General features: G+C 37.6%; 1 protein-coding gene across 1 annotated transcript in view; it reads right to left on the reverse strand.

Moving 5' to 3' along the window:
- Positions 1–8224: 8224 nt before the first annotated feature.
- FRMPD1 (FERM and PDZ domain containing 1) overlaps positions 8225–23387 on the reverse strand; it is a 378412-nt gene continuing 363249 nt past the window's right edge. The window contains exons 15-16 of the mRNA XM_053702711.1: positions 9626–10594; positions 8225–9541 (exon numbers count right to left, since the gene is read on the reverse strand). Coding sequence (XP_053558686.1) covers positions 8403–9541; positions 9626–10594 — 2108 coding nt within the window. The 3' untranslated portion in view covers positions 8225–8402. The remainder of the gene's footprint in view (positions 9542–9625; positions 10595–23387) is intronic.

Genomic DNA, 23387 nt, shown 5'->3' on the forward strand with positions numbered 1-23387 from the left:
TCCAAAAGGGATGGATACCATGACTGTGTCGGCCAAAAGGGGGTCACAATCATTAGGCGAAGGAGATCCCTGCGGACAATTGAAATTGTCCTCGGAATCATCGAAAAGGGAGGGAACGCGTAAACCCCCTGACGCGGCCATGGATGGAGAAAAGCATCTATGGCCGCTGCTTCTGGGTCCGGGCGCCAGCTGAAATAAGGAAGGATCTGAAAATTGGTCCTGGATGCAAAAAGATCCAAACAAAAGGGACCCCTGAGAGATTGGAGACAGAGAAAAAGACTCCTGTCCAATTTCCAATCGCTGAAATCTGTCAAATGACGAGATCCCCAATCCGCGACCGAATTCGATTGTCCCGGAATATATTCTGCTCTGACTGAAATGTTCCTGTCCAAACAAAGATGAATAAAATCCTTGATGATGTTGGACAGGTCCCTGGACTTGGTGCCTCCCAAACGATTGAGATACTGCACCGCAGAAATATTGTCCATACGTAGCAGAATAGAGACTGGAGAAGAAGACTTTGCAAAACTCTTGACTGCAAACGAGCCAGCCAATAATTCTAAACAATTTATATGAAAACGTTTCTCCTCCAGAGTCCACTTGCCACCTGTGATGGAAGGACCGCAGCGAGCTCCCCAGCCTAAAAGACTGGCATCTGATTCGATGATGAAATCTGGAGTTTTGCCAAAAATGGCTCTTCCATTCCAGGCATCTAAATGAGAAAGCCACCAGGAAAGTTCTTCTTTCGCTTCTGGAGAAATGGGAATCAAATGAGAATAGGAAAAACCTTTTCTTAAATGAAGAATCTTCAATCTTTGAAGTTCGCGATAATGGAGAGGGGCAGGAAATATAGCCTGAATAGAGGATGAAAGTAACCCTACTATCCTGGCTATAGTTCTGATGGGAACTGACTCTTTGGATAAGGTTTTGGAAATTTCTTTCTTTATATTCTTCACTTTGTCTAAAGGGAGACTCAAAGTGGAAAGGGTTGTATCTATTTTGAAACCTAGGAAAATTAAAGATTTGGTAGGAGCTAAAACTGATTTCTGTTTGTTTACTATGAAACCTAGAGATTCTAAAAGGGAGATTGTGGAAGAGAGATGTTTTTGGAGTGAGAGAAAATTCTGGTCCATAATGAGGATGTCGTCTAAATAAATGATAAGACGAACACCTCGAAGTCTTAACCAAGCTATCACAGGTTTGAGTAATTTTGTGAATATCCAAGGAGCCGAGGATAGGCCGAAGGGAAGACAAGTGAAATTCCAAAATTGATCTTCCCAGCAGAAAGTTAAAAATTTCCAGTGCTCCTGAGCGATTGGCACGGTCAAATAAGCGTCTGTGAGATCTAAACGGACTAGCCAATCGTTTTCTCTTAGGCATTCTCTTAATAAATGAATGCCCTCCATCTTGAAATGGTGGTAAACAACATAAGCATTTAAGGATTTCAGATTTATGACCGGCCTGAATTGGTTGTTTTTCTTTTTGACAAGAAAAAGATTGCTTAAATAAAAATTTTGAGGATGAGGGACCGGAAGGATAGCTTTTTTGGAGAAAAGGGAGGAAATTTCGTTTTGAACCAGAATTTTGTCTTTTTGGGAAAAATGAATTGGTTGTGGAAATTTTATTTGAATAGGAAGGGAAATAAACTCTATGTAAATTCCTGACACCGCTTGAAGAACCCAAGGGTCGGAAGTGATTGATGTCCAATTTTAGGCAAACAAAGCAATTCTGCCACCAATTTTGTTTTGGGAAAAAAGGATTTGAGAAGGAATCAATAATCTTACCTGGAGCTTGTCTTGCTCTTGATCTACCCCTGAAGCCTCTTTGGTTCCAAGGGCGTCCCCTTGCTGGGAAGAAGGTTGCTGAGGTAGAAGGTTCTTGGAAACCTCTGTTGAATTGAGGCTGATATTGGGAAGGATAATAGGGTTGATGGGATTGGTTATAATGAGACCTGGATAGGAATGGTTGACGGCCGGGAAAGCGGCCTCTGCCTCTCCCGGCCCTGTCAGAGAAACCCTGATTTGGGTAGAAAATCTTTTTTACAGAAGTTTTAACCTTGCTGAGGTTTGAAAAAGTATTCACATATTGATTAAGCTCTTTTAAATAAGAGTCACCAAATAACAACCCATTATCATCTGGGGGAATCTCATTGGAATTAAAATCTGATATTTTTGGATCAATCCTTCGTAATATATTACGACGTCTCTCTAACGTCATGGCAACATTTGTGTTACCTATAAAACATAAAAGCCTTTGGACCCACTCTCTGACAACATATGGGTCAAGGGGGGAGTCTTCTGCAACACCCTGTTCTGCTAATTCAAATAACTTGGACCTGTGGAATCTAACAATTTGTCCTGACATATTTTCCAGGAACGGTCAATCCCTTTTTTAACTTTATAACCTGGGGCCCCAATAAACTTGAGGATTTTAGGATCCACCTCAGGGGTAATTGATGCATTTTTGGGGGGCAAGGGGCGAGGGCATTCCGCCCTCATTTTATTACGGGACTGCTTCTTTAAGGGTTTTCTTAATTGGAAATCAATACATTTTGCTACCCCGATAGAGGGGCACCAATCCGCAGAGCGGGGATGGTGAAGCTCGTCAGGATTAAATCTTGGATTACCCAGACAATCCGTGAATTCAGACTCCTCCTCAATAAAATCTCTTAATTTCTTATGCATCTTTTTATGTTTTTTAGTAGCAGGGGTATAATCTAAGTTTTCTGAGTCTTCATAAATAGAATCTGAGTTAATATCAGTATAACTACCATCCTCAGAATTATTATCATCAGAAGATGATTTTTCAACATATTGTATATTCTCTTTTAACTTTGGACTTACAGTATTATCTCCCATTTGGACACCCCTGGGATTTAGGGTTCTATAGGCAGCAGTTTTTGTTCCCTTGCTGCAAGGAATTGTGGTGTCAGATAAGCGCTGACGAGACTTTGCGACAAGTTTTTTACTTGTAATTACAGATAAAGAGGGATTTTTTCTCTTTAAACACTTTTTTGTTTCTTGAATGCCCATTAAAGAAGACATTTTATTAAAAAGATTATTCATTGAGGAGTCAATCATTGTCTGCACAGTTTGTGCTGTTAAAGGAGGAGTACCCTCTGCATTTTCAGACATTTTCAAATATAAATTTTTTATAAATTATAAATACTAAAAGTTGGTAGTTTTCTTTAAAAACTTAACTATAAATAATTTCTTGCATAAGATATAATAATAATAAGTAACTTTGAATTAATCTAATAATGAAGTTTAACAGTTAAATATATATAAACAGTTTGTTTGTTAAAACTTATTTTAAAACTAAAGTTAACCAGAAGATGGCAACCTAACACAGTTAATTTATCTTCTAATATACAATTTGTATTGAGAAGCAGTGGCAACAAATGTTACCGGTCTGAGGAGAAATTAGCTGAGACTGACAGGAAAGTCACTTCAGCAATGAGAGGGCGGGAATAGGAAGTCCAGCCCACAAAATGGCGACCGGAGCACTCAGCAGAGGAAATGGAGAGGAGAGGAGCTAAATACTATTGAATAAAAACGGATTAAAATTAGGTAATGAAACAAGGGGGGTGCAAATAAGGAAAACAGGATAGGAAAGAACCTGAAAGGTTATAAAATGATAGCAAATGGCCCAGGGAAAAAAATTACCAAAAAACTGAGGCAAAAGGAAATTTAAATGGAGAAAGCTAAAAGCTGTATAAATAAAGCAGGATTAATAAACCAACAGTTCTTAATATATAAAGGAAAAAATTATTAAACATAAAATAGCATACAGGATAAAAATTTTAATCTTTATTGGAGACAAAATTATTTGAATACTTATCTCTGGCTGAGCAGCAAAAAGAAAGAGGAGGATTGGCTGCTTATTGGACAGTTTATGGACACTATTCCTTCTCTGATTGGTCACTTTTTTCTTGGAGTTATAAGTTAGCTCTCTCTTTAGCTACTTATTGTGGTTATCTGTTTTCTATGCTGTTTTAATATGTTATGTTATGTCATTCTGTTACTTTTAAAAGCTGCATTGAGTAGTAAAGAAAGAGAATGCAAAAAATAGGAGTCTCTGGTCTTGTAATAAAATCTTCATTCCTCTGCATGGTTTCTTATACCACCTCTGACGGATCATATTGTAACTCCGCTGGATAAAACACTCCTCTTCACGCTGATTCTGGAGCTGGATACGGTGGCTACATCCGCTCACAGGGAATCTTCACCGGGTCTACCACTGTCAAAGGGAGTCTGAGAAGCAATAGCCTCCCCTGCAGTGTCCTTGGGACCAAATACCCTAGCAGGGACAGTGAGAAAAAAGCCTCAGCCTGCAGATAACTTAACAGTACATGATCTACTAAGGGACACTAAATGTATCGGACCTGCACCTTTAGATTGTTCCTTTGCTCTGGCGCTCCCCTTGCTGACAGGGCTACATGTGATTTCCCCAGTGTGACATCGAGCTGGCAGGAGTGTACAGGACCGGCTACAGACTTGCAGGGACGGCTCACTAACTGTTACCTGTTTTTAAACTCTTTTGTAGCCGTGATGGTCATAATGCTCCCTGAGGGCAATGAGCCGGTTCTTTAATTCCTCTTAACACAGCCTAATATGCTCTAATGAATGCGATTGAGCCTGAATTATAGTTGTCCTTGGCATGTTTTTACCTATTCAATTTAATTTTTAGATGTACAGCTACTAGGTACTGCGATATTTAAAGTTGTTCCTTCTATCACCTATAATAATACTACTATTCCACATGGAGTTCCCAGATATAATATACATAAATTTTTGGCTATATATTTGTTTACTTGTGCATGTGAAGGGTTGCTTGATCCCTGTATTATTTCTTTTTTTCCTGTAGATATGTTTGATCCTGAAGCTAACCCCCCAAAATGATTATGGTCTCCTGTGTTGCTAACAGAAATAGAGACAGATTCATTTTATTGTGACTTCCCCACTCGCTTCACTTTCTGTGCTGCCCACGGCCGGGGTAGTATGTCATTTGTATATTTCAAACCGGGATAAATACTAGCTGTGTTGGGTGTTTCTTTTAAAGGGGGGGGGGGAGGTTGAAGAACTAAGCTGGGTAGCTTACTGTTTACCCACCCTTAATATAAATATTTACAGTTTATAGTTGGTCTGTCTAATGTAGTTTGATCACTTGGGTTCACCATATCTGCTTATAGCTGATATCTAATATTTTTTTCTTTTTTTTAATCAGTTACTATGGGCCTATGGTATTCTTGGTAAGCATTATCCATATTACAAATTGATATCTGTTCCCATGTCAGTTTTCCTCCAATGTTTTGTTATAGGATGTGAAAGTCTTCTAGAAACTCAAAAGATCAAGAGCCTGTGAGTTTATTTTCTCTATACTAAGCTACATGTGAGTTGATCCTAGCCTGTCTAGTTTATTTCAACTCCCACAATTCCTTAGTCCACGATATCTCTTTTAAATTATGCCATAAAATCACATATAACTTTCTTGGAGGGTCCAAAAGCGGTCCTATATCATCAGATACCCACCTCTGTCAATTTTCCCATAACAAATGATAAGTCCAAGAGTAACTTTAGTTTACCAAAGGAGGTGTATGAACCACAGATACTCATTTAAAAAGAGGTTTGAATTTTGAAGGGTTACTAATATTTACTTTATTTAGCTATTTATGTCTTAGACAATGTCTCTTTAGATAGACTTATCAGTGCACAAGTGATTTGCTCTGTATTGGTTTCTTGTAAGTACCACAAATGTTCATGTGACTCTAATTGTACTTGTTATTTTGTCAGCAAGAGTTTTGTTAATTTATGTGATGTGGTCATCTATGCACCTTGACCCTGTATATCATTTTACTGTAATGTTTACTGAAACCTCAATAAAATAATATAAACAAAAAAAAAAAAAGTGGCGCTTGCAAACGATTCTGGCCTAGTTTTCATTGAGGTGGTAAAGTTTAGAAATAGGTGATATTTTTTTTTATCTCCATTAAAGGAATAGTCTTGTCAAAATTATTAAACTTTTTCATTTTTCTTCGTTCTCTTGATATCTTTATTTGAAAAAGCAGGAATGTAAGAATAGGCCTATTAGCGCTTTCTGTTTGGTGTCTAAATGTAGCCACCAATCAGCGAGCGCTACCCGGGTGCTGAAACAAAAATTGGCTGGCTTCTAAGCTTACATTCAAATAAAGATAGCAAGAGAATGAAGAAAAATTTATAATAGAAGTAAATTAGAAAGTTGCTTAAAATTACATGCTCTATCTGAATCACGAAAGTTTAATTTTGATTAGACTATTCCTTTAAAGTCTATGGAGCATTTTTATTTTACCACCAGTTTCCAAACCACCTCAATGGAAACTAGCCCATGTCGGTCCTGTGTGCATTTCCTTTGTGCTACTTAAATAAAGAAATAATAGAGCTTGGATAGACTGTTAACAAATATAGTCCACAGTCTGTTTGGCCAGATTGCAAGTTGAGCGTAAAATATTGCTTCAGCGAAAGCAATATTTGTGCTCAACTAAGTAATACCCATGCACGCAGATGTGCACTGAGGTCACGAGAGCACGCTTCCATAGGCTCCAATAGGAGCCTCATTCTCATGCTGTCAGACATGGCATGAGAACTAGCACAGCAAAGGGGGTAAGTTGCGCATTGATGGGCAGCAAATATAAATATATATGTATATGCTGATTAACATAAAAATGTATGTGTTAATATGTGTATATACACATACTAACACATAAATATATATATGTATAGAAGCATATACATATATATTTACAGGGAACACACAGTTTCCATTGACCACAATGTAAAGGCACTTTTTACAGCCGCCGACTTTAGCCCATAAAAACTGCCCAGTGAAGTTTTTTTTTTTTTTTTTTTAAAAGTACTACATATTTTTTTGGCTCGCGGTAGCAATAACCACCTACTTGTAATGGCTGGTTATTTATCCTGCACTCGTAAATTTGCCGTTTGCAGTTGTGCAATAAATTAGCGCTCCACTTGTAATCTAGCCCAAAACGTGGTATGATGTTTAAAACCTAAACGTATTAGATACTGATTACGCCTGCCATTGTGCAGTCAGATTATTATCATTAATAATTTGTTGATTTGTATAAACATCCATATGAGGCTTCATTAATCACTTTTTTATGACTAAGGTCACATTTCACCTAGGATTCTATACCAAAATAACAAAGATGTAATTTGTGGTTTTCTATTCAGCTGATTGAACTCTCTATTTTTATTATTTTTTCAATTTTTTTGTGAATAGGCTACATGGGAATAACAGAAACTGATGGAGTAGGACAGGATGTGGCCCACGATGCTGGAAAGACCTATCAGTAAATTTTGGCCAGTTTCTCCACCTAGCGTACTACAAGTGTGCATTTGTTAATATACATTATTTTTTATTAAAAAGATATACAAAAAATAGGAATTGCATTTATGAAATGTATCCTTTTTTATTTAGAACAGCTTCATAGTTAATTATATAATTAAAAAAACATGACAGAAAATAGAATTGAATAATGTTCCATGTATTGTGCCAGAGGACCTGCAAAACATTGAGAAAATAATGCATAACACACTCAACTGTAAGGTGAGCACACACCACTATATATCAGAGTGCAATTTTAATTAATCTGAATAGTTTACAATAAAATATTATTTGTACCCTGGAGTCACAGTTAATATAATATCACTTCATGTTTGATTTAATAGTGCAACAGTATATATTTTTTTATCATACATTAATTTGAAAAATACATTACTTATATATCATAGTTACAATTTAATTATAGTAAAATACAGTTGTTCTGCTCCCGACTTTGTAAAGAGAAACATAAAATTACAGTTTTGTCAAGCTCAAAATATAGACAGCTGTTTATAGGATTTGTTTTTCAGTACCACCTATTTCTTTGGTGAATAAATATACCAATAATATTACTTCCTAGCATTTTATATAGACACAAGCATAAAAATCAGCTTTTATAAATGAAAAACTGTATTCATAAAAAGGGATCTACCAATATGTATGAGGATATATGCCTATGTGTTTTGATCAGCTAAAACAAATAAATATTTTACTTATTTATATATTACTCATGTAAGGATAAGGCAATACTCATTTCATTGTGCTTGGTATGTACTCGGTGCTACTGATGCTAACAAGTATATGCCGACCTTAATAACAATGCAGAACATTCATTCGGTCTCTTCAAGAAAAAACAACCAGTAAGATTAGTGAGTGACAGATTTTAAGAATAGTTCCCTCACCTCATTCTCACTTTTGCTAAGCACATGGCATCATGTATGTTTAAAACTGTAATTTCTAGTGTTGCTAAAAACTACTTTTGAGTCATCTTGCAAAGAAGTGGGGTATCCATTATTTTTATAATTTCACAGAGATATTAATGTTCTAAATTGTTGAGTCAGGCAAAATACAGCAGCGGTCAGAGCAGTGCACTGTCGAGACAGAAGTTTGAGATGTAACTCTCCATTCTCCCTCTCAGAAGCCTTTTTGGCAGCCTGAACAAACTGATGATAGGTGCATATAAGATCCTGGAGGTTATTCTGGACATCAATGTGCTGTTTACTGCACTTAACACAACTGGAAAATTGGAGGCACACTTCTGTCATTTGCATAAGATTGTAGAAAGTCTCTTCAACTGTTTGGTACATCTCCTCAGTAGACTGATCAGACCTCAGTACTTTTTGACATGAAGACATCAGTTTTCGAGATACGTTGCAAAGAGATGTTTTGTGTTCTGAAAAGTATGCAGCACATTTATCCTTGGGATGTGTTTCTATGTTATTTTTATACAACTCTAAGATTTTTTGCACATCCAACACACCATCTTGCAATTTGCCAAAACCTTTTGGAGATTCTTGCATTAAAATTTGTACTTGATTTAGGGCTTCACAATATTTTAAACAGGTTGTGTTCCCAATCCCATTGTTTGTGGAAACTAAATGATTCCTTCCATTTGACAATATTGTTCCTGATACAGGAGGTATAGTTCTCGGTACTGATATTTCTGTTCCACCAAAGGGAATGATTTCCTCATCAACTTCTGTGTCTACACTACGAAAACAGCTGGCATATGATAATTGACAGGTGCAATTTCCTGCCCTTTTAGATATGGAAGTATTAATGTCTTCAGAATGATGTGTGTTGGGGATTAATTGAGTTTGACCCATATTTTCTACATAGGATGTTGAATCAGTAAGGATCTGTGTGTGTACTTCTGTTTCCAAAAGGTGCCGCTTTGTGTGTGGTGAATGTTCATTACTGTATCTGTCTGTATTATATAACAAAGAACTATAATCTTCATTTTCATTATATGGAAGTTCAAGAGTGTCCACTATTTTTTGGGAAGAATTAAGGGATGGTGAAAATGGAGATGCATTACTGTTATCTGTGAAACACCTTATCATGTTAGATGAATTACTGCACAGTCCAGCTTCTGTATTTCTTAAGAGACGTTCTTCTTCAGAAAGTGAATCATTAGGACCATTTGATAGCAGTAAATTTTCGCCTTCTACTGATTTCAAAGGGAAATTTGTAAAAATGCCAGCAAGACTTTTAAAATTAAAAAGAAAATCAGTTGCACATGAGAAACTTGATGAATTATGTGACGTGGAATTTTGTGGTGAATTTTGACTGATTTTTGCTTTAGGTGCATCAAAATTGTTTTCATATTTATTGGCATCTGATTTTAGAATACTATTTATGGTGGGTGATGTTTCATTTTCAGACTGAGCAAAATACAGTGATTTTCTACCATTAAGATCAGGGGATAAACTTGTATACATAGGTTTATTTTGATCTTCAACTTTAAATCCATTTTCAAATATGTCAGTGAAAGTTGTTTTCAATTCTGGCTTAAAGTCATCTAATATGTTTGCCTCTCTCAATGAGCTATTGTCATCTAAATCAAATGGTGTGATGCAGAAATCAGACTGCCCATTACAACTTATGTTGTCTAGCTGGAGAGATATTTGAGAAGGACTAGCTCTACCATTAATCTCCAGTTTGCTCCAATTAGAAGTATTATTTGTATCAACACTATAAAGACTAAGTTTATCATTGTGGCTTCCATCTTCACTTCGGAAACGAATAGCTGATATAGAAGATACTACGGCATCTGTAACTGACTTAGTCTCCATAGTGTCAGGCTCCATTTCAATAAGGTTTGGAGAATGGGTTCTATTTTTACTTTCTAACATAGACTTGTGTTGTGAAAGTGGTTTAGTTTCTAATAAAGCAGGTTCCCCCTCAGTGTCTTTAAAGGAAGAAACTGTAGGTGAATGTGAATCAACAAAGAGATGGGCATCATTTTCATAGCAACATACATGATCCATAGACTCAGAAGAGTTGGATGGTGACAAAGGAAATGTAACCTGAGTAGTGTAGTCTGTCTGTAAGAATGATCTTCTTTTTCTTAATACTTTAGTTGTTTTTTTAGAATACTTTTTGCATTTTTCTGTTGCATTTTGCATTAAGACATTTGGTTTCTTCAAGTTATACGAAGTTGGATTGTCTGGATAAGGAAATTTAGTCTCTGCTGTACTGGAAAGTGATTTTGAACCTACAATGAAAAATAAAAATGTAATACAGTTTGGGAAATATTTGTGATATATAATATATATTCTGAATATATACAGTATATATATATATATATATATATAAATAAATATATATGTATATCTATCTATTTATATATTTAAAACCACAGTATTTAAACATAATTTTATGTGATACACAATATTAAAAAAATGAAACAGTATACTTTCGAATCAAAATTGCCGGAATCACATGTTAGATTATTATATAGGGACCAGTGGTTGTATTAAATGCATTATTTTTGGTCAAGTCCTAAAATAAATCAATTATGGGCCAAGATCTCTTTTTCACTTTATGTCATGCCCAGGTGAAAATAATTTTACAAGCGATTTTTTTTTTTTTTTTTTACTGTTTTAGACAACAAATAGTACTTCTATTAAGCACCATTATTCTTGTTATAAGGATAAGCATTCTACAGTTCTGGTAAACAAAAATAAAATTATATATATATATATATATATATATATATATATATATATATAGTCAAAAAGGATTTAATTTTACAATCAGTTTAAGAACAATATGACACAATAGAAGATAAGGTTAGTAGAACCTCTGTTGTGATATCATAAAAAAACAATTATTATTCCATTCCTAAAGATGAAGTTTCTTCAAAAATGTTTGTATGAATTTTGATTTTGTATTTGTATTTTATTACTATTACAATTGTAAAAATAATAAAAAAAAACATGATTTATTCTTACCTGATAAATTATTTTCTTTCTTGGCAGTGAGAGTACAAGAAATCCTACTCTTACAAGTGGTAATTAAACACCTGGTCACTAGGAGGAGGCAAAGATACACATACCAGTGCATTCTAGTATATATCCCACTTCCCTTTCCCTCCCAGTAATTCACATCTGAGGATAGGGAAAGAAAATGAGATAAAAGGGGTAAGAGGTACAAAATTAGAAATGCCGCCCAATCATGAAAAACAGGGTGGTTTCATGGACTCTCACTACCAAGAAAGAAAATAATTTATCAGCTAGGAATTTATTATGTTTTCTTTCTAATGGTAGTGAAAGTCCACAAAATCCTATTCTTACAAGTGGGAAACAATGCCCAAGTGGTGGAGTCAACCAAGAAAGGGCGGGACAGGAAAAAACAAATGCAAGGCAGTTACACCATCGCCTGAAGAACTTCACTGCCAAAGGATGCCTCAGAAGAGGCAAACACATCAAAATGAGCAAACTTGGTAAAAGCATGAAAAATAGACCAAGTGGCAGCTTTACATATCTGTTCTACAGAAGCCTCATGTCTGAAGGCACAGGACATAGATATTGAAAGTGTAGAAGGAGCTGTGATGCAGGGTGGAAGCTGGTGACCTGCCTTTACATAAGCCATTTGGATATGATTCCTTAGACAGGAAGACAAAGAAGTAGCAATGGCCTTCTGACCCCTGCAAAGAGAACAGACTTCTAGACTGTTGAAAATCCTTAGTGGCATGAAGGTAAGACTTTAATGCCGTGATCACCTCCAAATTATGTAACAACCTTTCCTTAGACGAAAAGGGTAACAAAGATGGAACCACAATCTCCTGATTGATGTTGTTGTCCTACGAAAGTACCTTAGGCAAGAAACTGGGCTGAGTTCGCAAAACCTCCTTATCCTTATGAAACACCAAATAAGGAATATCACACAGAAGAGCTGACAACTCAGAAACCCTACGGGCAGAACAGATTGCAAGTAAAAAGAGAACTTTCTAGGAAAGAGGTATACTTTAAAACCTTCAGAAAAAGATTAAGACTCCATGGTGGAGCGGTAGATCTAAAAACTGGCCTTAATCTAACTAGGGCTTGAAAAACAGACTGAACATCAACTTTCTTTTTTTTGACAACTTTTTATGCAATAGAACAGATAGGGACGATATCTGACCCTTAATAGAACAGGATGAGAGACCTTTATTAAATCCCCCCCAAAGAGACTAAAGTATTTGCCGAACTCTATCCTTGTGCCAATCAAAACTACGTTCCGCACTCCAAGACAAATTAACCTTCCAAACATTATAATAAATACGCCTGGTGACAGGTTTACGCACCTGAAAGAGTATCAATCACAGACTCAGAGAAGCCTCTCCGAGACAGAATTTGCCATTCAATCTCCATGCAGTCAGCCTCAGAGAATCTAGATTCTGATAAAGGAACCTTGAGACAGCAGGTCCACTATCAGAGGAAGACACCATGGAGGAACGGATGACATATGAAGGAGATCTGCATACCAGGTCCTTTGCGGCCATGCAGGAGCGATTACTATGGCTGACACTTTCTCTTCTTTGGTCCTTGGTATTACTCGAGGAAGCAGAACTATAGAGGGAAATGGATAAACTACCTCCACTCCCGTAATGTGAATTGCAGAGATAATGCACTGGTGACTTTCCGCCCAATTCAGAATATGAGACACTTTCTTCATAGCCAATGAACTGCGAGTTCCCCCTTGATGATTGACATTTGCTGCCACCGTAACTTTGTCTGACTGAAATCGAAAAAAGGGACAGAATGCACTTGAGTTCACTCTAGTAGAGCACTAAATATGGCTCTGAGCTTCAGAATGTTTATGGGTAGAGACATCTTTTGAGATGCCCACACTCACTGGGCTCTCCTGGAGCCCCAAAAGGCTCCCCAATCAGAGAGGCTGGCATCCATAGTTATTACTTCCAAAGATGGATGAAGGAAACTCATTCCTCGCTCCACCAGGTCTGAAGTTGTCCACCTGTTTAGTGAATCCCTGTTAGAAGGATCCAACTGAATCACCTGAGACAAATCTAAATGATAAACTGCAGGGGTCTCAAATGAAATCAAGCAAAGAGTATAGAATCTGATGCCGCCACCATGAGCCCCACTACCCCAATGCACTGAGTTACTGAAGGATGAAGGGAAAATTCTCGGAGCGGTATCCAAATCGAAAGGAAGGGCTGTAAACAGGAAAATGTTTGTCCACAAATGTGAATCTGAGAAATTGATGATCTCCATGGATAGGAATGTGAAGGTACGCATCCTTTAAATCCACTGTAATCATAAATTGTCCCTGGAGTACCAGCGGAAGAATGGATATGATTGTCTCCATCTTGAAGGAAGATACCCGCAGAAACTTGTTTAGACTCTTTAAATACAAGATAGGGCAAAAAGTTCCTTCTTTCTTTGAAACTACAAATAGGTTTAAATAAAACCCTTTGCCCCTTTCTTCTGGAGGAATCGGGACTATGGCCCCCATGCATCGAAGCTCTGAAACACATTGGAGAAAGACTGCTCTCTTTTCTGGTCTCTTTGAAACTTGGGACAACAGAAACCTGCCTCTGGAAGGCTGGGACCGAAAGCCTATCCGATCCTGTAACCCTTTGAAACAATGTCCACCACCCAAGGGTCCTGTCCAGTCCAGATCTTTTGAAACAGGCTTAGTCTGCCCCCCACCAGTAAAATCTCTGGTTCAGGGGCCACGCCTTCATGCCGACTTAGCATCAGTGGAAGACTCCTTGGGCTGTTTGCCCTTGTTCCATACCAAATTCGATTTCCAAGTATCCCTGGGGGATTCAAATTTAACAGAGTTCCTCTGTAACTTGTGTTGACAAAAGGAACAAAAACAACCCATTTGTCTTCCCTTCTGCTTAGTTTTTTTGTCTTGAGAAAGGAAAGCTTCCTTTCCTCCTGTCACTGTGGAAATAATGGCATCCAAACCTTATCCAAATAAGGTCTTATCCTTGAAAGCCAAAGATAATAATCTAGACATAGAAACCATATCAATTGACCAGGATTTCAGCCAAAGAGCCCTTCTGGCTAGGACAGCTAGTCCAATGTTCTTAGCGTTGATATACTATATGAACTATATGAATAATTGCATAACAAATAAAATAATTTGTGAGCAGGTTTATCCTCAGATGGTTTGGATTCTGACATTCCCAAAGTACGTAGAACCTCCTTAGGAAGGTATCAAAGGTGTTCCATCTTAATTCTTAAAGTAAAATTATCATCATCCTTATCAAACTCCATAGATGAATCAGAAGAGGACAGTTCCCCTTCTGAGGCAGATGATGACAAATCTTTGTTCGAGACTTGAGACTGTTTAGTGCTAGATAGACCAACAGAGTTCCTGGACCTATAATCAGACAAGCCATGTTTTGCTTTACGCTTATGCTTGCCAGATGGTGGCAAGGCTCCAAGCGCAGCTGCCAATGCGGACTGCAACTAAGCTGAGAAATCTGGTGGGAACGGAGAGTTTCCCTGGGGTACTAGAGCACTGTTGTTATTATTAATAAAAACTTCAGTTCCAGCCTGCTCTATGACCCCTCACACACAAGGCTCTCACCCAGAGACCTTTAGTGTGTACACAGAAAAAATAATTATAAAAATCCTCTGCATAAATTAATATAGGTGTGCTGCAAATAAATCATGAGCCCCAACTTGAGTGCTCCAGTAGACTTACCCCCTCCTGTTGGCTAGACACGTGCTGTGTACTGAGCTCTCCATACAGAGTGAGGCCGAAAGATAAAGGAAAAGGTGAATCGCATGCGGAGAGTTGTCCTGTGGCGGGAAAATCCTTAACTGTCTATCTGCCGCAAGGCAGGGCTAAAATGTAATTCTCTGCTGAGTTGTAGCCTAATTTTGCAGAGAGTCTGTAACGTCCCCAGCACTGCTACTGTCACCTGATATTTAATCGCGTACTGAGGCGCCCAGGCTTGCCAAGAGCCGATATAAGGCACTAGCCATGACCTGCAGCTTTGACACAAATATACCTCATCCTTCTCAGCAACCATTAGGATATAGAGTGCTGTCCATGGAGAGGCAGGATTCCTGCATACATATATATAGCTACTGCAATTAGGCACTAGCCATGCAACAGTACTGACCAAAGTTATAAAGGGTATTAGGCAACTAGCCTGTAACCTCGTATTGCATGGGACTCACCTCTGAATTGAGATCACGATCATCCTTAGGATCTATAAAAATGAAAGAGACATCAGTTGTTAGTCCCCTGTCACTGACAGGAAGGGACAATCCAAGGGATAACTTGAAGTGTAACACTGGGGAGGCTAGGGAACTTCCCTGCAATATCCCTCTAAATAACAGAGTAGAGTGTTGGCTCCCAAACACTCTCTTCAAGGAACTATCCGTTGAAGGTTAACCTTTTAAAATCGACAACATTGTAGATCACCTCAATTCTCTGCCTACCTCCTAGACGAGGCAAAGCACTACTGGGAGGGAAGGGGAAGTGGGAGGGATACTTGAATGCTCGTAGGGATGTCTTTGCCTCCTCCTGGTGGCCAGGTATTGAATTCCCACTTATAACAAAAGGATTTTGTGGCCTCTCACTACCATTAGATAGAAAAATTTTTTTTTATTTTTGGAAGGGGTTTTGAAAACTGTGCAAAAGTTTTTGGCAGGTGTGAAAAAAAATGCTTTCAAAAATAGAAATGATAATAGTTTATTTTTTATTACTTAACAAAATGTAAAGTGAGTAAACAGAAGAAAACTCTAAATCAAATATTTGATGTGACCACCCTTTGCCTTAAAAACAGCATCAATTCTTCTAGGTACACGTGCACAGTTGCACACAGTTTTTTAAGGAACTCGGCAGGTAGGTTGCTTCAAACATCTTGGATAACTAAGCACAGGTCTTCTGTGGATTTAGACAGCCTCAGTTGCAGAGATCAGGGTTCTGTGGGGGCCATACCATCACTTCCAGGACTCATTGTTCTTCATTTAACTAATGACTTTGGCTTTATGTTTGGAGTCATTGCTGCATAATAAATTTGGGGCCAATCACATGCCTCACTGATGGTACTGCATGATGGATAAGTATCTGCCTGTACTTCTCAGCATTGAGACCATTAATTCTGACCTAATTCCCAACTCCATTTGCAGAAGTGCAGCCCAAAACTTCAAAAGAACCTCCACCATTCTTGTATCACTTTCCAGTCCAATGTCTCTTATGTATTCTACACAATACGTAAATCTCCATATGTATTAGTAAATATATATTAAATAGATGCTATGTATGTAAGACGCTGTTATATTTTATATAGTATTATTGACACTTTTCTTTTTTTTCTTCATTTAGCTCAATTAGCACAATCTATTAATTTATACTTAAAGGGACACTAAACCCAAAATAATTCTCCCACAATTCAGGTTGAGAATATAATTTTAAACAACATTCCAATTTACTTATATTATCTAATTTGCTTAATTCTTTAGATATCCTTTGCTGAAGAAATAGCAATGCACATGGGTGAGCCAATCACATGAGGCATCTATGTGCAGCCACCAATCAGCAGCTTGAAAGCATATCTAGATATGCTTTTCAGCAAACGATATCAAGAGAATAAAGAAAATAGATAATAGAAGTAAATTAGAAGGTTGTTAAAAATTGCATGTTCTGTCTAAATTATGAAAGAAAAAAATTGGTTTTCATGTCCCTTTAAAGTATCTGAAGTGATACTGATTATTTTGTATTTTGAACGGAAAATAAAGAAACAGACTTGAGTGAGAACTTTTAAGATTTTACAACTTGAAAAACTTTTACATTGCCAATAATTCTGGACCCTGATTGGTCGTTCTGAACCACATTACTATTTGAAACAAAATTGGACCTGATTTAAGACTTCTTTCATATGCCCACTCATTTGAGAACTGAAATCTAAAATTTTCTTATTGGCTAAAAATCTTTAATTTTTGATTGGTTCTTTTAAGTGTAGTTGGTTTTTAATAATTGGTTAGTAATTATTTAAAAAGCTTTTAAATATTTTAATACTTGTTTTCCCAAACATAAGCAGCTAGATTACGAGTTGTGCATTAAGGTAAAAAAGCAGCGTTAAGAGGTCCTAACGCTGCTTTTTTACGGGCGCTGGTATTACGAGTCTTGAAGGTTTAGGGTCACCGCACACTTCTTTGGCCTTACCGCAAAACGACTTACGTAAACTTTGTAAAGTCTTTTTTCTATGGGACTTCCATAGCGCCGGTATTACGAGTCTGTCCTGGGAGGCCAAAAAGTGAGAGGTACACCCTATCCCGTCAAGAGTCCTAACACATTTAAAAGTCAGTAGTTAAGAGTTTTATGGTACAACGCTGTAACATAAAACTCATAACTAAAGTGCTAAAAAGTACACTAACACCCATAAACTACCTATTAACCCCTAAACCGAGGCCCTCCTGCATCGCAAACACTAAAATAAATGTTTAACCCCTAATCTGCTGCTCCGGACACCGCCGCCACCTACATTATATTTATGAACCCCTAATCTGCTGCCCCCAACATCGCCGACACCTACATTATATTTATTAACCCCTAAACCGCCGCACTCCCGCCTCGCAAACATTAGTTAAATATTATACCCCTAATCTGCCGTCCCTAACATCGTTAGCTCTTTTGCAGGCCCAAACCCTAACCTAAAAATAAAACCCACCCAATACACCCTTAAAAAAACCTAACACTAACCCCCTGAAGATCGACTTACAGTTCTGAAGATCCGACATCCATCCTCAAGGAAGCGGCAGAAGTCTTCATCCAACCGGGCCGAAGTCCTCAACGAAGCCGGGAGAAGTCTTCATCCAAGCCGGGCGAAGTGGTCCTCCAGAGGAGCAGAAGTCTTCATCCAGATGGCATCTTCTATCTTCTTCCATCCGACGCGGAGCGGGTCCATCTTCAAGACATCCGACGCGGAGCATCCTCTTCATCCGACGACTACCCGACGAATGAAGGTTCCTTTAAGTGACGTCATCCAAGATGGTGTCCCTTAGATTCCGATTGGCTAATAGAATTCTATCAGCCAATCGGAATTAAGGTAGAAAAAATCCTATTGGCTGATGCAATCAGCCAATAGGATTGAGCTTGCATTCTATTGGCTGATTGGAACAGCCAATAGGATTGAACTTCTATTGGCTGATTGGAACAGCCAATAGGATTGAACTTCAATCCTATTGGCTGATTGCATCAGCCAATAGGATTTTTTCTACCTTAATTCCGATTGGCTGATAGAATTCTATCAGCCAATCGGAATCTAAGGGACGCCATCTTGGATGACGTCACTTAAAAGTACCTTCATTTGTCGTTAGTCCGTCGGATGAGGAGGATGCTCCTCGTCGGATGTCTTGAAGATGGAGCCGTTCAGCGTCGGATGGATGAAGATAGAAGATACCGTCTGGATGAAGACTTCTGCCCGTCTGGAGGACCACTTTGCTCGGCTTGGATGAAGACTTCTCCCGGCTTCTTTGAGGATTTCGACCCTGTTGGATGAAGACTTCTGCCTCTTCCTTGAGGATGGATGTCGGATCTTCAGAACAATAAGTTGATCTTCAGGGGGTTAGTGTTTTAGGGTGTATTGGGTGGGTTTTATTTTTAGGTTAGGGACTTTGGGCCGCAAAAGAGCTAACTGCCCTTTTAAAGGCAATGCCCATCCAAATGCCCTTTTCAGGGCAATGGGGAGCTTAGGTTTTTTTAGTTAGGCTTTTAATTGGGGGGTTTGGTTGTTTGGGTGGTGGGTTTTACTGTTGGGGGGTTTGTATTTTTTTTTACAGGTAAAAGAGCTGATTATTTTTGGTGAATGCCCCGCAAAAGGTTCTTTTAAGGGCTATTGGTAGTTTAGTTTAGGCTAGGGTTTTTTTATTTTGGGGGGCTTTTTTATTTTGATAGGGCTATTAGATTAGGTGTAATTAGTTTAAATATCTTGTAATTTGTTTATTATTTTCTCTAATTTAGTGTTTTTTTTTTTGTACTTTAGCTAATTTAATTTAATTTATTTAATTGTAGTGTAGTGTTAGGTGTTATTGTAACTTAGGTTAGGTTTTATTTTACAGGTACTTCTGTATTTATTTTATCTAGGTAGTTATTAAATAGTTAATAACTATTTAGTAACTATTCTACCTAGTTAAAATAAATACAAACTTGCCTGTAAAATAAAAATAAACCCTAAGCTAGCTACAATGTAACTATTAGTTATATTGTAGCTAGCTTAGGGTTTATTTTATAGGTAAGTATTTAGTTTTAAATAGGAATAATGTAGTTAATGATAGGAATTTTATTTAGACTTATTTAAATAATATTTAAGTTAGGCGGTGTTAGGGTTAGGGTTAGACTTAGGTTAATACATGTATGACCGCTGACTTAAGCAGCACTGGTATTGGAGTGCGGTAATGAGCAAAATTTTGCTCAACGCTCACTTCTTGTCTTTTAACGACGGGTTTATAAAAACCCGTAATTCCAGCGCTGTAGGTAAGTGAGCGGTGAGAGAAAACTGCTCGTTAGCACCGCATAGCCTCTAACGCAAAACTCGTAATCTAGCCGAAGGGATTTAATGTGGATCATAAGTTATAATGTACTCTTTTTTGGGGGGGAAAAGTTTCTTAAATATATTTTAAACTGTGGTTCTTTGCAAAATTGTGAATCTCCTTTCCAAGACAGAAACTATAGAGTTGATGGTGGGAACTTTTTAGGATGTATATTGAATGTGTAATTATTGTTCTAGCTCTTTCTTGATCCTGTTTTATTTGCTCTTGAGAAAGAAGAGTGTATAATTGAAAAGTATTGAGCTGATTCAATTTATATGGAGATTGTAATCTTCATAATTAAGCTTTAATCCTTTTAATTCGACTGAAATAAATCTACTGAGGTTTGGAATTTGACTACCAGTAAGTATTTTTCTTTTTGGTGTCTACCTTGGGCATTGAACTGTTGTGAATTTCTATTCATAGTACAGAGAAGAGGCTGAACAACTATATTGTGACCCCTCTAGACCAGCGCCACTATCTATCAAGCATTTGTACTGAATGGTCCTGGGAGAGAGGCAGCTGTCTTGCTCAGAGGGGAGTATTATTGTTTTTGTTTTACCATATTGCTTATCTGCTATATACTGTATCTGCAGAATTGTATATATTGTTACTTATATTCCTTGAAATTTATGCCTGGGAGAGACCTTGCTGATGCAGTATAACTACCATGTATCTTGTCCCTGTGCTCTGTCTTGCCATGGTGTATGACTTTTGATGTTAAGCACCTTGTTAGAAGAGTTTGGCTGTTCCTCACCCAGTTTTATTCTTCTTACACAGCTGTTTTGTTTCAGTTAATTAATGTGTTTCCACCTACATATTAAATTGATTATCATTAGCACCTGTTTGGTATAATTGTTTAAACGTGCACCTGACTATATACTTTCAAATTCCCTGACTTTGTGCAAGTGTACCTAGACGAAATGATGCTGTTTTGAAGGCAAAGGGTGGTCACACCAAATATTTATTTGATTTTGATTTTTCTTCTGTTCACTCACATACACCTAGATTACGAGTTTTGCGTTTATATATGTACTGCACACTTTTTTGGCCGTCACGCAAAGTAACTACCGCAGCTTTCAAAAAGTCCTTTTCAATGGGACTTCCATAGCGCCGGTATTACGAGTTTGCCTGTCTGGCCAAAAAGTGAGCGGTACAGCCCATAACTACAAGATCCGTACCGTAAACTGAAAGTCAGTAGTTATGGCTTTTAGGTTACAAAGCTGTACCATAAAACTCATAACAAAAGTGTTACAAAGTACACTAACACCCATAAACTACCTATTAACCCCTAAACCGAGGCCCTCCCGCATCGCAAACACTAAAATAAAATTATTAACCCCTAATCTGCTGCTCCCGACATCGCCTACACTAGAATAAACATATTAACCCCTAAACCGCCGTACTCCCGCATCGCAAACACTAGTTAAATATTATTAACCCCTAATGTGCTGTCGCTAACATTGCCGCAACCTACATTACTGTTATTAACCCCTAATCTGCTGCCTCAAAAAATGCCGCCACTATACTAAAGTTATTAACCCCTAAACCTAACCCTTAGTCTAACCCTAACACCCACTAACTTTAACATAATTTAAATTATTCCAAATAAAAATTACAATTACAACCTAAATTATTCCTATTTAAAACTAAATAAATACCTGTAAAATAAAACCTAAGCTAGCTACAATATAACTAATAGTTATATTGTATCTAGCTTATGTTTTATTTTTATTTCACAGCTAAGTTTGTATTTATTTTAACTAGGTAGACTAGTTAATAAATAGTTATTAACTATTTACTAGCTACCTAGTTAAAATAAATACAAATTTACCTGTAAAATAAAACCTAACCTGTCTTACACTAACACCTATCCTTACACTACAATTAAATACATTACATTAATTAAATACAATTAACTAAATTACAAAAAACCCCCACTAAATTACACAAAATAAAAAAGAAATTATCAAATATTTAAACTAATTACACCTAATCTAATAGCCCTATCAAAATAAAAAAGCCCCCCCAAAAGAAAAATAATCCTAGCCTAAACTAAACTGCCAATAGCCCTTAAAAGGGCCTTTTGCGGGGCATTGCCCCAAAGAAATCAGCTCTTTTACCTGTAAAAAAAAAAATACAAACAACCCCCCAACAGTAAAACCTACCACCCACACATCCAAACCATCCTCAACGAAGCCGGGAGAAGTCTTCATCCATGCGGGCATAAGTCCTCAACAAAGCCAGGAGAAGTCTTCATCCAAGCGGCAACAAGTGGTCCTCCAGGCGGGCAGAAGTCTTCATCCAGACAGTATCTTTTATCTTCATCCTTCCGACGCGGAGCGGCTCCATCTTCAAGACATCCGGCGCGGAGCATCCTCTTCTGTTGACAGCTACTGAAGAATGAAGGTTCCTTTAAGGGACGTCATCCAAGATGGCGTCCCTTGAATTCTGATTGGCTGATAGAATTCTATCAGCCAATCGGAATTAAAGTTGAAAAATCCTATTGGCTGATGCAATCAGCCAATAGGATTGAGCTTCAATCCTATTGGCTGATCCAATCAGCCAATAGGATTGAGATCGCATTCTATTGGCTCTCCGATTTTTTAGTAGTGTTAATTTTTTTTAATGTGTAATTTAGTTTATTTAATTGGTAGTTATTTTAATTTTAGTATAATAGTTATGTTAGGTTAATTGTTAGTTTAAACTTAGGTTTTTTTAATTTCACAGGTAAATTTTTATTTATTTTAAGATAGGGATTTTGTAATTTTAATTTAAAGTAAGGGGAGTGTTAGGTTTAGGGGTTAATAGTTTAATTTATTTTTTTGCGATGTGGGGGCTGGCGGTTTAGGGATTAATAGGTTTATTTAGTGGCGTTGATGTGGGAGGCCAGAGGTTTAGGGGTTAATAACTTTATTTAGTGGCGGCGATGTCGGGGAACAGTGGAATGGGGGTTAATAGCTTTATTGTAGTGTCGGCGATGTTGGGGTGCGGGGGAATAGGGGTTAATAACTTTATTATAGTGGCGGCGATGTCGGGGAGCTGCAGAATAGGGGTTAATAACTTTTATTAGTGGCGGCGATGTCGGGAGTGGCAGATTAGGGGTTAATAACTTTATTTCGGTGTCGGCGATGTCGGGGGTGGCAGATTAGGGGTTAATAACTTTATTTAGATGTCGCGATGTCGGGGGCAGCAGATTAGGGGTATTTAGACTTGGGGTTTATGTCAGGGTGTTAGATTTAAACATAACTTTTTTTCCCCATAGACATCAATAGGGTTGCATTACAGAGCTTTTCATTCCGCGCTTCAGGTGTTTTTTTCTCACACTCTCTCCCCATTGATGTTTACGGGGAAAGCGTGCACGAGCACGTCAAAGCAGCCCTTGGATTTTGTGCAGTAAGGAGCTTATCGCCACCATATCGCACGCACAAGGCGGCTTTTCAGAAACTTGTAATGGCAGCGCAATGGAGGGTGAAATAATGCAACTTTTGTTGTGTTTGTTTC

The sequence above is a fragment of the Bombina bombina genome, chromosome 2 (genome assembly GCF_027579735.1).
Source record: "Bombina bombina isolate aBomBom1 chromosome 2, aBomBom1.pri, whole genome shotgun sequence".
NCBI classification, from domain to species: Eukaryota; Metazoa; Chordata; class Amphibia; order Anura; family Bombinatoridae; genus Bombina; species Bombina bombina.